Source organism: Mustelus asterias, chromosome 5, assembly GCF_964213995.1.
Source record: "Mustelus asterias chromosome 5, sMusAst1.hap1.1, whole genome shotgun sequence".
Classification (NCBI taxonomy): Eukaryota; Metazoa; Chordata; class Chondrichthyes; order Carcharhiniformes; family Triakidae; genus Mustelus; species Mustelus asterias.
In genome coordinates, this window is record NC_135805.1 from 121677313 (window position 1) to 121695768 (window position 18456).

The window sequence follows — 18456 nt, forward strand, 5'->3', positions numbered from 1 at the left end:
CCCATTTGTTATTATTTCCTCCAAAGTGTATAACCTCGCATTTCTCAACGTTATACTCCATTTGCCATATCCTCGCCCACTCACTCAGCCTGTCCAAATCTCTCTGCAGATCTTCTCCGTCCTCCACACGATTCACTTTTCCACTTATCTTTGTGTCGTCTGCAAACTTCGTTACCCCACACTCCGTCCCCTCCTCCAGATCATCTATATAAATGGTAAACAGTTGCGGCCCGAGTACCGATCCCTGCGGCATGCCACTAGTTACCTTCCTCCAACCGGAAAAACACCCATTTATTCCGACTCTTTGCTTCCTGTCGGATAGCCAGTCCCCAATCCACTTTAACACACTACCCCCAAATCCGTGTGCCCTAATCTTCTTCAGCAGCCTTTTATGGGGCACCTTATCAAACGCCTTTTGGAAATCCAAAAACACCGCATCCACCGGTTCTCCTCCATCAACCGCCCTAGTCACATCTTCATAAAAATCCAACATGTTCGTCAAGCACGACTTTCCCCTCATGAATCCATGCTGCGTCTGATTGATCGAACCATTTCTATCCAGATGCCCTGCTATTTCCTCTTTAATAATGGATTCCAGCATTTTCCCTACTACAGACGTTAAGCTGACCGGCCTATAGTTACCCGCCTTTTGTCTCCTTCCTTTTTTAAACAGCGGCGTAACATTAGCCGTTTTCCACTGGCACTAACACTGCATGAAAGTTAAATCAGACCCTGAATTACTGAGGGTGCAAGGTGGGAAATGGTAGTGCCAAAGTGTAACCTATTATCTTACAACTTGATGCTGGATTTATACGTTCAAACCAGGATGGATTTTATGCCAAAATATTGGTTAAATATGTGTATTTGGCTCTGGTATGGTTATAGTCTCTTGCTGGAAGTCACTATTGATACCATCTAAACTGCACGATCAAGATCCTGTGCAGGCCTCACATAAAAGCCAGCCTCTGTAAATTACACCAACTATGTGACCATGCAAAGAAATCTAAAGGGGCTGTGTACCTAAAGAAATTGCCTGCACACTCAGAAAAAATAATTACAGGAAACGCTGGCCACTACCCGAGCTTTCTGGCAAATATATCAAATCAATCTACTGAGTACCCACCCTCCCTAAACTGGGATTCAGCTGAATTTTTCTTTATCAGTAACCAGCAAATGGAATCTGCTCAAGGGATCCATTCTGAAAGATACTTAAAATCCAACTTAAATACTGATGTGGCTGAATTGTGTGAATGTTGAAACGCTCAGTGAAGAATATAGTGAAGAGTTATTTGTTCTTTAGGAAGCCTTTGGTGGAGCTGGGGGGGGGGATTAGTGGGAGTGGGGAAACAGGGACGATGGAGAAAGAAATTATAGTTGCGAGAAAGGAGGAAGTGTGCAGTTTCAAAAAGTACCATCAAAGCAGCACAGGGTGATTGGCAAATTGTGGGGCATGGGTTCAGCTCTATTCTACAATCTTTGGGTATATAACCAGAGGAATAAAGCACAAATCCCAGGAGGTAACAATGAATCTATGCGCGTCACTGATGTGGACACACCTAGAATGCTGTGTACAACTCTGTTTACTGTACTATTGGCAGAGATTTTCATATAATGGAGGAAAAGCAAAATGGACAACCAAACTGATAACTACCTAAAGCACTGAAAAGCATGGGATTATTTACTCTGGAGAAGAGATGGCTCATGGCGCATATTGTTCAAGTTATCCTGAGGAAACAGATTGTTTTTATTCATTCGTGGGACACGGGTGTTGCTGGCTGGCTGGCCTTTGTGAAGGTGGTAGTGAGCTGCCTTCTTGAAACACTGCAGTCCACATGCTGTGGGTTGATAAACTTAACCCCAATATATTTGAAGTTGTTACGAACATGGGAATTTGGGGATCCAATCTAGGTTCAAGCTTAGGAAAAAGTACAAGACAGATTGAACAGGTTAATGCAAAGGGTGCAGAATGTGTGGAACGAACCCAAGAGGGAGACAGATAGCATGGAAACATTTAAGACAGAATTACATAGATATTTGAGTGCTTGGGTGATTGAAAGGTATTTGTTTTTGGTGCTGGTCAGATGGATCACTGAGTCTTTTCCCTCCTACCGTTTCCTAATTAATTTGATGGGCTAGTCAGTGAGTGAAGTAACAGTGAATTGAAGCCCAATTTTACCGTCAGAGTTCAATGAACTGTGCACCATAGAACCCAATGTTACTTAAAACGTCCATGTATGAGAGTCATATGGAGCGAGTGGGAGGAGATCAAGGGGATAGAGGAAAGGAGGGACTTAGAAAGATTGAAAAGAAAAAAGATTAGAAGAAATAGAAAGATATACGGCAATTAATATGAAGGAGATGTACACCAATATATAGGCAAACAAATTGAAGGAGGGGATGGGAAGAATGGAGAGACAGAGAGGGAGCAGAAAAGATTCCAGAGTTATATAAAGGCAAAGAAACAGTTACAGAAAGAGGGTTATTTTTAACCATGACATCAATTATTTATTTCTGTTTGGCTATAGTGAAAGAATATGCAGGCTGTGTTGGAACATGTAGACTGAAAGCCTTTAGTTCAGGAGCCTCACAATCACTTTGTTAAAGCCTGACATGTATCTAACCTTTAGCTGGAAGCTATAAATGGAAGGCGACACCTACACATTTCCTTACAACCACAGGAGAGGGGAAGTTGGCCACATGGCTGCATTATGGGTTCCACTATATTAGGCAACCTGCTCTCTTCCTTATTTCTGCAGGATTATTGCATGACACACCAGTCGGTCACTAATCTACATCAATTCTACTCAGAATCTGAATAGTCCAAATTTCTTCAGCTATTATTTCTTGCTATTAAATGTAAGGGGGGTGGGGGGGGGGGGGGAGAGAAACCACCAGTTGAAGGTCACAGACCTCTAATGTTTCCCAGGCACGTTATAAAACAACTAAACGGGCAGGAAACAGAGAATGGCTGTTTATCTGCATAGAACAGTCATTCCAAATGACTGAACAGTACACCAAACCCCTACCAATGGAAAGCACAAACTGGCAGAGCACTGAGCAAGGGCACTGTCATGTGAGAAGGCAGAGACAGCGTGGGTTTCACCCAGCGTTCTGAAAAAGACAACCAGATTGAGACGATTAACTCATTAAAAATACGGCTAAAGTAACATAGAGTAAATTAGCAGCTTTAATCCTTTTCATCATAAATCGATAGAAACACTAGCCGGAGTAAAAGGAGTTGGAACTTTATTCCATCTTTATTTTAGTTTCACAGCTCTTTTATTTTTATTTCCTGCAAGTGAGGGAGTTAAGGGACTGGTCATGTTGCCCATTAGACCAAAATGCAACTCTGAAGTAATGCTTCCATAAATGGAGATAATGGTATAAAGAGGCCAGTGTTTATATGACAGAGGATTATTGTAAATTATGTTAGCATATTTCATTTCAGCATCCACTTTCTAACTTTACAATGTGAAAAGCTGCTCTCTGACCCCTTAAGCTGCTGACTTTGCAAGGTTTCTTTAAAAGTGTGGAGTTTTTTCACCTAACGTTTTTTCACTACTTTATTCCAAAAAAAGCTCCAAGACAATGAGTATTGTTTAGGTTGAGACGTGGATAGTTTCGAGGTCATCTGTTTCAGCGAGACATATACTGCAACTATTCAACTCTTCAATCTGTGGTTTCAGCGAATTTGCACAGCTGTTACACTCTGGTAACTAAACACAAATGTTTCTTTCTTTATACTTGCTCTGCAGTTTTTTTTGCCCCTTTTAGCTTATTCGGCACATGCCTGTAGAACAAAACATCAGGTCATGAATCAAAAAAATCTATACAGTGCCCAAAGCATAAGCATTTTAAAGCAAAATGTATTTTCATTCAAAAGATAACTTAACAGGGCAGCAGGTATCATATGAAGTGCACACACTCGGCAATTATGAGGCTAAAACCTGAATCAAAAACTCCAGGGGTAATAAATCACAAGTGCTAAGAGCTCAAGAGGTAATAAAAAATAATCACAGCACCAGAATATGGAATAACTATCAGAAATGTTGGTAATATAGATCAGTCACCTATCAGCGTTTTATGAGAACCCCACCTAAGATTAATCTAACATCTAAAATAACATTTCAAAAATATTCTGTATGCATTTTAGTTCTAAACTGGACATGACTACAATTGAATTATTATAACAACACTTGAACAGTGTAGACTGTTGCTAGGTCAACACAACACAATACAATTGAATACATATTGAAGCAAACTGGGAAATGCAACTTGAAGTTACAAGGTAGCCTACAATAGGCACTAGGCACTAAAAAGATAAACGTTTCTCTTCTACCCTGACTTATATTTTGATCAGTGTAATGTCATCAATGGTTAAAGCATGACTTGATCTCATAAGACTCTAAATGAGTGTGAATCAATAATATAGGCCCAAGGGCAATAGGAGTGTAAAGTCTCACATCAAGGCATCAAAAACTATACAGCACCCTGCCAAAACAAAAACCTCTCTTATCCTGAAAGTGGTGGTTCTGTTGGGGAACACTCCTCCAATACATAGTCTCAAGTGACCACAGTTTAAGTATGAGTATCATGGACATGCAGACTGTGTGATTCTAAAGCTGCTGACAAATTCTCTAACATCCAAACAAATGCACTTTCCACACAGCAAGTTACTGAATAAAAAGCGGGAATGTAGAGATCACTGCATTGTCACAGTGCAAAAAGAGGTCCTTTGGTTTATTTTGTCTGTGCAGACTCTTCAAATGAGCAATTCACCTAGTGCAATTCCCCCACCTTCTCCCTGTAACCTTGCGCTTTCTTCTTTAACATAATAATCTAATTTCCTCTTGAATTAGGTGAACAGTCCCAACTCCTCCATCTATCCACATGACTGAAGTTCAACCTTGGCCATTGTTGCGAATCTTTTCTGTATTCTCCCTGATGCCTTCACATCCTTCCTAAAGTGCAGCACCCATAACTGCACACACTATCCCAGCGGAGGTCAAACCAGTGCTTTATACAAGGGCGGCACGGTAGCACAGTAGTTAGCACTGCTGCTTCACAGCTCCAGGGACCCGAGTTCGATTCCCGGCTTGGGTCACTGTCTGTGTGGAGTTTGCACATTCTCCTCGTGTCTGCGTGGGTTTCCTCCGGGTGCTCCGGTTTCCTCCCACAGTCCAAAGATGTGCAGGTTAGGTTGATTGGCCATGCTAAAATTGCCCCTTAATGTCCTGAGATGTGTAGGTTAGAGGGATTAGTGGGTAAAATATGTAGGGATATGGGGGTAGGGTGGGATTGTGGTCAGTGCAGACTCGATGGACCGAATGGCTTCTTTCTGTACTGTAGGGATTCTATGATTCTATGAACATTGGCCCTTTGTTCTTGGACTCTATGCCACTATTAATAACCCCTAGGATACTGTAAGCTTTATCAACTGCTCTCTCAGCCTGTCACATTTAATGACATACACATACACATCTAGATCCTTCTATTCCTGCAGCCTCTTTAGAATTGTACCCTTTAATTTATATTGTCTCTCCATGTTCTTCCTACAAAAATGAATCGCTTCATACTTCTCTGCATTAAATTTCTTCTGCCACTTGTCTACCCATTCCACCAATCTATGTCTATTTGAAGTTCTACATTATCATCCTCACAGTTCAGTGCTCCTGAGTTTCGTATCATCTGCAAATTTTGAAATTTTGCCATGTACATGAAGGCCTAGGTCATTCATATATATATCAGTAAGAGCAAGATTCTCAATAATGACTCTTTGGGATCTCCACTACAAACCTTCCTCCAGTCCAAAAAACATCCATTAACCACTACTGTTTCCTGTCACTGAGCCAATTTTGTATCTATGTTGCTACTGTCTATTCTATGCGATGAGTTAAAACTTTTCTCAAGTCTCTTCTTTGGCACTGTATCAAATATCTATTGGAAGTCCATGTACATCACAACAACAGCATTACCCTCATCAACCTTCTCTGTTACCTCTTCAAAAAACTCCAGCAAATTGTTCAAACATGATTTGCCCTTAACAAATCCATGCTGGTTTTACTTAATTAATCTATACTTACTCAAGGGATTATTAATTTTGTCTCAATTGCTTCTGGAAGCATCCCCAAAGCTCAAGTGAAACTGGGCAACGGGAAGACCACTTGGGGAATTTTAATGGACCACCCTCACCCCAGTGCCTGTAAATTCACTAGCAGGAGGCCGTAAAATTCTGCCCAATGTGGAGGAGCTGCAGCCAAAAGGAAGAGAGGGCCCTGATCTACACCACCCAAATAATTGAAAACTGTGACCAAAATGTAAGCTGACGTAAGGATTCAGAACACAGCCTCATCTGGATTGCTACATCTAGAACTGGACTTTGTGATAGTGAAGAAGGTATGGAGAAGGGAAACAGGCATGACGGATGGCCAAAACCATGAAGAGAAACCTTGACATCTCAGGATGCTTGTCTGCTGAATAAAGACTTGAGAGAATATTATCGAGCTGTTTAAAAACTACCAAGGGAACGGATATCATGCAAAAAGGAAAGGAACATGAGGCAATGAGGTCAGGAATAATGAAGGGGTGCAAATTCAAACTGAGGAAGGGTATGTGAATTGTGGAACAGGTTTTCAAAAGAGATAGGGAAGACTGATTCCCTCCACTCCTTCAAGAAGATCCTCAATGAGGTTCTGGGAATATGGGTGAATGTAGCATATGGAGGGTAATTGATTCCAAAACATAGCCAATGAGTCTGCAATCTTCTAATATTTGCTTTATTGTCCAGGAGTCATAGAGGAAATTTTTTAACCAAAGAATTGCTGAATGACTCTGTTTGCTTTTTAAACCTCTGCCAGGAGATGAAGGAAGGGGATGAATGGGTGGTACAGCTGAAAGATGGTTTGATGGATTGGGCTGGAGATGAGGTATGGGGCGGGCAGCCTTTTCATTTCCCAGATGTTTAAGCATAAATTTCACACAATACAGAGCCAGCATCAAAAGCTGGTGTTTTTTGCTCTGCATGGCTCAGTATCACCCCAAGCGGGGCAATAACTTATCAGAGGATCACTGGAGGACTTATCCACAAAGAGATCACTCTGTGGTCTGGCCCTCCCAGATCGGAGCTACACGGAGTGTATCTCAGGGAGCAGTCGGTGTGCAGCCTACAATTCACTGTCCATTAAAATAGATGCGGGGGAAATCAAGAACTATACAATGGCAGTTCTCCATCGTGCACCCACTGCATGCACCACTACCAACCAAGAATAATGGATTGCAAATTCATTCCTTTAATTAAGAACGTATTGGGTTTACATATACACACCAAAAACAGCAAATCCTCCAATTTGTATGCGGTTTGTGTTTTTATTTTAAAACTTATAATAAACCTTATCTATCCAACCGGAATGCTCTATTAACCGGGATTTAGCTTAACAAAGAGAGGCCTGTGCAGTGCTTCTCACTTTAGAGACCAGGCAGTGACAGTATCCAACTGGGGCTCGAGTTTACCCCATTTCCCATAACCCCACATATTTACCCTGCTAATCCCCCTGACACGAGGGTCAATTTAGCATGGCCAATCAATCTAACCCACACAGCTTTGGACTGTGGGAGGAAACCGGAGCACCCGGAGGAAACCCACACAGACACGGGGAGAACGTGCAAACTCCACACAGACAGGTGACCCAAGGCCAGAATTGAACCTAGGTTCCTGGCGCTGTGAGGCAGCAGTGCTAACCACTATGCCACTGTGCCACCATGCCAGACCAAAAAGTTCTGCTCTTTGTCATCACAAAGAACACCTGCCTACTTTCATCTCCACAACATCACCTGCCTGCACCTCCTACCTTGGCCCATCTGCTACTGAAGTTACCATCCACAGACTCAACGATCCCACTGTCTCATTGATGGCATCCATACTGTAAAAATCACCTCATTCAAAGTTCTGCTGCCCTTATCCTCTCCTGCAGGAAGTCCTATTCACTTGTTCATTGACCTACATTAGTGCCCACTCCAAATTTAAAATTCCCATTAGTGTGTTTAAATTCTATGATTCCTTCATGGCCTCTCCTCATCTTATCCCTGTAACATGCTCTAGCCCAACACCTCCCTTTCCAAACTCCTGATTCACTTACCATCCTCTATCCATCCCACCTCGATTGGTGGCCCTACTTTTGGAGGCCTAGGCCTCATGCTCCTGAATCATAAAAAGGTTACAGAATATTAGAAGGCCATTCAGCCCATCAAGCCTGTGCCGACACTCTGCAAGAGCAATTTAGCTAACCCTCCTCCCCTGCCCTTTCACTATTTCCCCTGCAAATGTTTTCCCTTCAAGTGATCATCCAAAGAATTCCCTTTTGAAAGCCATGTCTGAATCTGACTCCACGATTCCCTCCCTAATGCCCTCCATTTCTACACACCCTCTTGCACCCTTTAGGAGCTTCTTATGAATCCTCATTTTGATCAAGCTCTGGGCCACTCGTCCTAACACTTCCTTGTTTGACTTGCTATTCATTTATCTGAAGCGCCTTGTGACGTTTCTTCTGTATTATAGTTCATCGAGAAGAGCAAGCTATTAATGAAGCAATTAGAAAAATTATTTGGAAACTTTTGTCTTTTGAATTATATGGGTCGAGGCTCAAGCTGAGAGCAGTAAAAAGAGGAGTGAGATTCCCTCTTGCTCATGCTTGGAATCTGCGTAGCCGCTCGGTCTGAGGCAGTTTTGACTTTGTGCTGACACAGGAGACAAGGAAATGCCATAAGTGTTAAATCAGCCTTGTTCCTCTGTGCCAATAAATAATCCGTGCAGAACTACTGGCTTCAAAACCAATGTTTCAGTACCAAGTTGGCAAAACCAAGCATATAGTGCATTTCTTAAACAACCATTTAAAAGATTTAGAAGAAACAGATTTGGATTCTCCTGCCTTCAGGAAAGCAGTAACAATATCTCATTAGGACTTGTGATCAATGTGCCAAGCCTTCATTCAGTCTTTCCAATTGCTCCAAATCCAGTCAAAAAGTCCAGAAGTGGTATTTTCCACAATCCAGGGTGAGACAGAAATATAGCAGAGGGAGTTAAGGCGATGGCGGGTGACAGAGATATCGAGGATCATTTTCATCTTCGCTGCTTGGCCAGTAAAATGGTGAAGTGGATCATCATTCCGTTATTGAACTCTCGCAATTTTCATTTTTGGAAGGTTCCATTAAGGGTAGCCAAACCTATGCACTAATGTACTGCCCAAACAGTGAAGGTAGCAATTACAGGAAAATACAATGCAATGGCAGACCTCCAAGACTTTCAAGGAGGCAAAAAAATTGAAAACAAGGACGTAGATCTTAACCAGGACAGGCTGTGTAAGCAGGACAGATTTTCTTTTGGGGAACCCAGATGTTTGGGTTTCCCAGCATGCTGTGGAGTTTTGGCTCCACAGGATCAGCAGTATTGTTTTGAGGGAGGATCCTGTCTGAATATTAGCCCAACTGATAGAATTGTCTTCCAGTCAGGCAAGCAGCACTCCAGAGGAGACCGCAGCTTCAGGTTAGTCACCTGCAGCTATTGGAAACATGCGACATGGTGAAGGTCCAATCCCTGACTCTGGAGGTTGGAAGGCAGTGGTGGACTAATTTAGGGAGGGGAGCTTTGGAGGAACCAGGAAGGTGGGGTGGGGAGGAGCAGAGGGAAGACCGTAGACTATTCTCCATAAGCAGTGCCTTTGAAACCAAAGAATATCCACCAATATAAATGTTGCAAGAATAGGCAGTGGAGCGGGGATTGGAATGATGAATGAATGTCTTACAGAATGAATGAGGCACTGCTGGCAAGGATGATTGGACCAAAAACTCTCTATGATGTAAAACACAGGCGACTGAAAAAAGAGAAATACTAAAAGCTGCAAATCTCTTAAAATGTGAGGATGTACAGAGATCCTTAGGGTTCTCAAAACGACAAATAGGAGTAATGAATGGATACTCGAAAGACTGATACACATGAGGACTATGACTGCCAAATTCTAAAATAGGACATTCCAGTCCTTTGGACAGTCTAGAAGTCTTATTTTTCATGATTCAGGGAGAGACAGAAATGTAGGAAAGAAGGTAAGAGGGTCAGAGATATGGAGGATAATTTTCATCTTTGTTGCTTGGCCAGTAAAATGGTGAAGTGGATCATCCATCTGAAATGGAGAGGGCTCAGGGACTAGCTAAGCAAGGTGATGGTGCTGGAAGAAACAAGAAGCTAAGGACAAGGAGGAAGTCTGAAGCAAAAAGATGGCTGGATAACCTAAGGAAATAAAAATGGAAAGTTCAGCAAATGCACTGTATCTGTGGATTGATAGGTAGCATTTTGGTTACAGAGCTGAAAAGCTAAGCTGTCTTTTCTCCTTCCAGATGCTAATAGAATAGCTGACTACTTTCATCTTGAATGGCCAGAATGTGTAGTTTTATTTGGTTTTTATCTAGACTACCTAGTTGGGAAGATACCAGAGTAGTAATCCAGAGACTCAGACTAATGCTCTGGGGACTTGGGTTCAAATCCCACCATGGCAGTGGTGGAATTTAAAGTCAATTAATAAAACCTGGAATTGAAAGTTGGCTTTAGTGATGGTGACCGTGAAACTATCAATAATATTTATGAAACTTGTCATTAAAAACCCACTTGCTTCTAATGTCCTTTGGGAAAGGAAATCTGCTGTCCTTACCCTGTCTGGTCTACATATTTGACTCCAGGTCCACAGCACTATGATTGACTCTTAACTGCCCTCTGTACTGGCCTGGCAGGCCACTCAGTTCAAGAGCAGTTAGAGGTGGGCAACAAATGCTGGTCTTGGCAGCAACGCACACAACCCAAGAAGGAATAAATAAAACAAAAAAGAAAAAAAACTGTATAAATAACTGGATGGGAATGTCAACCAGGGAAGCAGTATCAATGGCATATGAAAACAACATTGGCAATCCATGTCATTTATGGATTTAATGCTTGAAGAGAGCATTAGCTACTTCAATGGTGTCATAATACATGCAATGCATCTGCAGCTATCATGGTGCAATAAGAATACATTCACTTGCTGCCACATTATCATGACTTTGCAAGATTCAGCAGCCAATTTAGTGTAACTTTGGGTACAGCAATGGATTTTTATCCAATGTACACTGAATTGGAAGTCATCTTTTAACTCTCTCCCAAGAACTCAAAAAATCTAAATCCAATTAGGTGAAGCTTTCTGAGACTTTGGCTGAGAATCTCTGGCCACTCCTCAGCTTTTTCTCGGCAGTTGGAGGTGGTGCACCGTTCGCTGGTGATGGGTTCCTCTACTCCCACTTCTGTCAATGGGAATTGCCATTAAAGCCACCCCACGCAGCCGGGAATCCCACGGCATGGGGTGTGTGGCCAATGGGACCAGAAAACCCCACCGGTGTGACTGGCCAGAAAATTCTGGCCTTTAAGTGGTTTCTACTCTCTGAATGTAACTCCAGCTCTCTCATCCCAAACGTTTCCTTGAGGGACTGGCATTAATCATTACAAACAGGCGACTTGTAACTTTGTTCTGTTAGGACATTAAGAAGAATGGGGGCAGGGCAAAGGCAACGGGAGAGGGGTCAAAAATTACAGAAAAGATGAGAACTTGAAAAATCAAAGCAGAGTCTGAAAAACCAAAATGGACAAGAGAAGCAAAAATATGGTATCATGTCAAATATGAATGAAAAAATAGTCCTGGACACTCTCGCCATGATTTATCAGCATTTAGTGGTCTGCACAGATTGGATAGAGAGAAACTGTTGCCTCTCATGAAAGGAACAAGAATAAGAGGGGACAGATTTAAAATAATTGGCAAAAGAAGCAAAAGCAACATGAGGAAAAACTTTTCCACATAGCAAATGGTTAGGGTCTGGATTCACTGCCTGTGAGTGTGGTGGAGGCAGGTCCAATCGAAGCATTCAAAAGAACATTAGAATGTTAAACGAAAAGGAAGAACGCGCAGCGTTGCAGGGAAGAGGCACGGGAATGGCACAGAGTGAATTAATTTGTGGAACCGGTGTACACAAGATGGGCCAAATGGCCTCCTACTGTGCTCTAACAATTCTGTAATTTGCAAACCCCTGAATGTTAAAAGTTCAACGGTTCTTTTAACTCTCTTGGTGGATTTGCACATATGCAGAGAAAGCCTACAAAATTAATAAAAGCCAAGCTGCAGACAAGACTTTGATGAGAAGTTGGAAAATTTAATCCGGACAGACAAAGGGCAATTTGAGCAGAGTTTAGACAACTGAGGCTTTAAAGAGTGGGTTCGGCATTCTTCACTGAATTATTCACAATAAGGAGACTAAAGATCCTCTTAATGGAAATTTATTTCTGTCAGTGGGAAAATAAGAGATCCATAAGACAGCACCTGATCAGTGCACATTTTGTTTTCCACTTGACAAAGGTGGTAAACAGCAGAAAATGAAATGCAAAACACATGACTAAGAGCTAAATTCTCTGCAACAGCTCCACGACATCTTGTAGAACAAATCTTCAAACTGAAACATTAATTTTTAAGACACCACAAATGAAATTCCTACCACATGGAGGCAATTAAAATGGTCAGTAAGTTATTACTAAAGCAAAGAATAAAATAGTGGTTTCAGAGGTCAGCTGAGGATTTCTGAAGCTGTTTGAACCATCAGGATGTGGAGATGCTGGTGTTGGACTGGGGTAAGCACAGTTAGAAGTCTCACAACACCAGGTTAAAGTCCAACAGGTTTATTTGGCAGCACAAACTTTCAGAGTGTCACTACTTCTTCAGGTAACTCACCTGAAGCAGGAGTGACACTCCGAAAGCTTGTGCTACCAAATAAACCTGTTGGACTTTAACCTGGTGTCGTGAGATTTCTTACTGAACAATCAGGCACAGGGAAAAAAAGGTGTATGTAACAACAAAACAAAATGGAAGACATGAAGTGCCAGAAAAGAAAAGTTATATGAGCTGAGGAAACAGTGGCTTTGGCAATCAACCTTGTGGAGCTGAGACCCAGTGGGCAGGATTTTCCGGCTTTCTCACTCCAAGACCAGAAATTCCCACCCGAGGTCAATGGACCTTAGCATGGTCCGCCAAATTTTCTGTCCCATGATTCCCATGGCGGGCAGGATGGGAAAATTCCACCCAATATCTCTACTGATACTGGTGACATAATTTACCATCATTTATCAAAAAATATTCTATCAGTTTTTTCCATTACAGTCTTAGCTGTCATTATTCAATACATAGGGCAGTGGAATATCACACATTTGCCTCATCAAGCAAAAGTAGAAAACGCTGGACAATCTCAGCAGGTGTGACAGTATCTGTGGGGAGAGAATAGAGCCAACATTTCGAGTCTAGATGACCCTGCCTCATTAAGCACTTGTTCTTATTCCACAATCATTTGGTTTTTTTTATACATAAACACAGCACAGTCTTGCTTGATATTCAAAACTGGCTTAACATGGCATGGTAGTAACTTTCTGCATGCACCCAAGGTAAGCAAAACTATTTCCTTGTCTCACAATGCCACCCCATTAGTTACTCTTGTCACAATCTCACAATTCCCAAGAGGGAGTATTTAGCCTCATACATCAGCAATTAGATCAACTAGTAGATGATGTACAATATGGATCTCTGGATTACTAGCCCAGTGACTTTACCACTCTGCCACCATCTCCTCTCCCTAACCCCACTGTGCATCCTTATAGTTTGCCATTCAGGTGACCATAAAACTTTCTGCAGGTCACCCTGAGGTGAAAGGCATAACATTGTCCCCTGTTACTATGGCTTGTAAGCCACTTCATTCTGGGGTTAATGAGAGGTCACCTTCATTGACAATGCCGCCCAAAATTTCATGGACAATTAACACTGTTATCTGCAAACAAGAAGCATGTGCAAAAACATTTTAGATAAATTGGTGAATTACAATATAGAAGTGTTATCCGTTTTAAAAAGAAAATGTGCCTGGAATTTCTGGCCTTATTTAAAATATCCTAGGGTCGTGCTGCTTTGTATGCCCAGCATAGTTCTTCTTAGCTACTGTTTGCTAATTATGAGTTACAAATTTAGTACAGTTAAATGCCTGGACCCATTAAAATGACTGCACTCATAATAAGGTGCACATTACTGTCACCAAATGTGCCACCAGCTGGATTAATGCTCACTCAATGAAGTTTTACATCTTGTAGTGTACAGTAAAATATTCATCATACTCCTGCTGAAATGCTTACATGATAAAATACTGAATATATGCAGCTTATCAAAATGCCTGCTTACCTCTTGGTCCAAACCATGAAACAAAATAGTAATTTAGTGTCTGGTCCACAGCTTCCATTTTTAAAATCTATAGTATTAAACAAAAGAAATATAGTAAATAGAATGCAACAAATGACAATTTGGTGATGTTTCAATGACTATCAGTACATTCAATATAATTCCTAATTTTCTACATCATACACAGCACATGCAAGTTGCAAGAATTTATATCCATGATGAAAAGTCACAACTTGAAACGTTAACTCTTTCCATAGATGCTGCCAGACCTCCTGCGTATTTGCAGCTTTTTGGTTTTATGTAGACTGGAACACTATGAGGACCCACTCATGCTCAAGGAAGCTACTTCACACTTGTCTGTTCACTGAAGGTGAGACTGATGACGTTCTAAGCCAGAAAGCTAGTTGGTGAAGGATGATACTGGAGCCAATCTTTACTCAGCCTTATATTTATTTATAACAAGCATGTAACTCCAACCTCAATCAAATGCAGTTTCAGTCAGTATCACTTTATATGTGCTCAAGTGAAACCCTAATTAATGCCCTTCACCTGCATATTACTAAACTCAACCAATGTATAATTCACAAATGAGAATTCAGCAGGTGGACAGTATCCCAGCAGTTCCTCCATTAATCGCGCCAAGCTGCATGGAGGCAGACACTTGTAGCTGCCCACCTCTGCCCAACAGGAAATCCTGGCAACAGTTCTGATGCAGTGGAGACCCAGTGCTACTCTCTCATTGCATTGCAGAAAGTCTTTGCTAACTCCAGACACAATTATGTGATTTGTTATGCAGTGATGTCAGGCTATTGCCTCTCCCTAAGCATGAAGAGAGCAGGTTAGGTTTCTCAAGATGGATTAAATTTACACACAAATGGTGAGTTTGAAGTTGTTCTTTCTAACACTAGCATTCTCCATTTCCCTCTGGTATAAGCTGCTACTGCTTCTCCAGCCAATTGTTCAATCAACGTCACCAAACTTACGGGTACAAATTGGCTGATCACAACTGAAATTCCAAATCCATAGACACTGCCTCCCTTCAAAATTTTTCTTTCGCATTTTTCTGTCTATGTCAACTAGCATAAAACAGCAGTTGCAGCTTGTAAATGAGTAGAGACTGTGCAATGAGGGGAGTGAGGGATGTGAGAAGGAGGATTAAGTTATGAAGTTACAGTCATCTTTGATGCTTTCAGCCTTCTTCCTGACCACAGGCTCAGCAATGAGTGCCCCAATAATAGCCAGCACCGTCTCCTCCATGTGGGAGTTAGTACTGATGTGGAGATGCCGGCGTTGGACTGGGGTAAGCACAATAAGAAGTCTCACAACACCAGGTTAAAGTCCAACAGGTTTATTTGGTAGCAAATACCATAAGCTTTCGGAGCAATGCTCCTTCGTCAGATGGGAGACCACTCCATCTGACGAAGGAGCATTGCTCCGAAAGCTTATGGTATTTGCTACCAAATAAACCTGTTGGACTTTAACCTGGTGTTGTGAGACTTCTTACGGAGTTAGTACAAGCAGGGGTGTCTCTAATTAGCTGAGTCCAGTTGTTCGCCACCCTGTCCTGCAGGAGAGAGAGAAGTGTGTGAGTGAGAGCCGTGCAATATGTTTGGCTGATGCAGCTTTCATGGTTGAACAGCTGACTGAGTTTGTAGGAGCTCTGAGACTTGAGTATGAGGCTTGCAGCCATGTTAAGGGTATGAGGGTGAGGTGAAGCATTATGAATGCTGGTTATGAGTTCTGGTTGATAGAGATTTTGGTTGGGGAGTGATGAGAGTGTGATGGTTTGAGCAGTGTCTGAGGCTCCTGGCACAGTTTGTGGCATAAGGCATTCAAAGATGCTTTCGCTGTGCTTTTGACCTTGTGTGTGTGGCACTCCATTCTGGTCTTTACAGCATGACTCTTAGCATTGACCCCTCCCACGCCCCCCCCCCCCCCCCCCACCCCAGCTATCTGCTCCCACTGTCTTTTGACTCTGTCTCTGGAGGGCCTCCCGGTCACCTGCACATTCAATACATATCGTCTTCTCTCCACCACCAAGACATCCAGAGCAACTGAAAACCTTGGAGCCCATTACCTCCCCTGTTATGCCAATCCTCACTGATTCCAAGGTCAAATTCACTCCCGGTATCTCTGCCAGCTCCTGCTCCAGCCACGATGCTCCTCTCCTTTCAGATGTACAGATCAGCACTAAGCGATTAGTTTTAAGTGGCACTAGCAAGTCACAGATCTCAACCCCCTGCAGATGCGTGCAGCCAACGAACAACACAATTAGCACTGACTACACACAGCAATAATTGAAATTATTCACTAATGGCAGTACCAAGTTGGCGTGTTGTCTGCATTATGTTGAACGGGTACTGGATAATCGAACATTATGACCCACACACATGTTTTTGGAGACTATCCAATTTAGGGATGATGCCATTATCCAGTGCATCCAATAGGGAGCAGCTCTTTGAGGGAGTGCACCCAGGAACTTGTGGCTACTCAACATGTGATTTTTCATCAAAATTAATGGTTGGAAAGTATCATGCTACTGATCAGTGATCTGCAAGTTCTGCTTTCTGGGCACAGTGTGGGGAGCCAGGACCTGCTCTATCATAGATGTACCCTTAATATTGCAAACATGGCCTTATCATCTGTACAACAGCATATTGGCATCAGTCAGCTGTTGCTGAAACTTCTTTGAGATCCAGGCCTGGATTTTCGCCACAACAGACTCTCTAACATGATGAAAGTGGTGGTAGGGGCCAGAATCTGGAAGTCCTGCCCCTGAACACAGCACCTACCATTTTCCCAAGGGCAGAAATAGGCTCAGGTCAGGATTTGATTTGATTGATTTATTATTGTCACATGTATTATTGGTATACGGTGAAAGGTATTTTTTCTTGTGCGCTATACAGACAAAGCATCCCGTTCATAGAGTACATAGGGGAGAAAGAAAGGAGAGGGTGCAGAATATAGTGTTATAGTCATAGCTAGGGTGTCAAGAAAAACAACTGAATTTGCGCATGCGCACTTCATGGAGGAAGCTGCCCATAGAAATCAGCAGCTGACTCCACTCTTGGATCTTGGTGATCTTGGTGTGAGAGGTCACTGAAACCCAATGTGCGTGGATTAAATCTGGTCGGAGCATGTCTGAACTTTGTGAGTGTTTGGATAGCTAGAGTACCCATTTGAATATAGTCCCAGGACCACTTTTAGGAAAGGACAGGTGCTCATTGCGGGAGGACAGGCATCGTTTTGGATTTTCAGGAGTAGGCATGAATGTGCGTAAAAAGTGTTAGCTCATTGGAACTGTGAACCTTATTGGAACTGTCAAAAGTGTCAAGATGAACTGTCAAAGGGAGCTATCAAGCTGCAAAGTTATTTAAAACTCTTGTCTTTAACTTTTTGAAAAAAACCTGGAGTGTTAAAAATGATTACTTGCTATTTCTCTCTGTCTTTAAACATAAGCCTGAGGGCTTCCATTACATGATTGGTGCAGCATGACTGATTTCACAACCCACTATTGGTGGTGCCTGCCATTTCACAGTTTGATTGACATCTCCAAGTGGTTATGGGCTCTTTGAAGTGGAACTCTGATTGTTTTTGTACGGGATTATGCAATTGAATGATTTTTTGTTGTTTTAAGTGATAATGTAGCTGAAGGAACGTAAAGTAGTGAATAGGTTTAATGAATTAGTGTTTGTTTTAAATTAAAGCGTCCAATAGGCATTTGGCATTTCATTTTATTTAACCTCAGTATGCATCCTGAGGTCTGTCTATGGTGGATTCTGGTTGAGTTGACATGGTAGGTGTAAGGGCAAAAGGGTAGGGATGGGGTTGACATGGGCTGGCACTGAGTTAGCTTAGGGCTATGAAAAGATGGATGGGCTATAAGTTGGCATGGGGTTATAAAGGACCATGGGGGGGAAGAGGGGCATAGGTTGACATGGAGGGTAGGCAGGGTGTTGGGAATGGGCAGAAGGAATAGGCCGGCATGGATGTGAATTTGTGTGAGTGGGTGTGAGATGTGAGGGCTGTTTTATGTTTTTCTTTTTTTAAATTAAACTTCAGCACAGTGTTGATGCATTGAGGAAGGCCTTCCACTCACTCTGCCTCCACACCCTGCATCCTCCACATTCATTCTGGGATCACCTTCCCCGGCTCAGAGGGAACTCCTCAACCAAAAATCCGA

The 18456-nt window shown here is 42.3% G+C and overlaps 1 protein-coding gene across 4 annotated transcripts in view; it reads right to left on the minus strand.

The window, feature by feature from the left end:
• elovl5 (ELOVL fatty acid elongase 5) overlaps window positions 1–18456 on the minus strand; it is a 107788-nt gene that overhangs the window by 43001 nt on the left and 46331 nt on the right. For 2 of the 4 annotated variants that reach the window (XM_078213280.1, XM_078213282.1), the window contains exons 2-3: window positions 14277–14343; window positions 3545–3790 (exon numbers count right to left, since the gene is read on the minus strand). Coding sequence is in view for 2 of the 4 variants with exons in the window: in XM_078213279.1 (XP_078069405.1) it covers window positions 14277–14334 (58 nt within the window). In the remaining 2 variants the exon portion in view is untranslated. The remainder of the gene's footprint in view (window positions 1–3544; window positions 3791–14276; window positions 14344–18456) is intronic. The other 2 variants (XM_078213279.1, XM_078213278.1) reach the window with 1 other exon arrangement.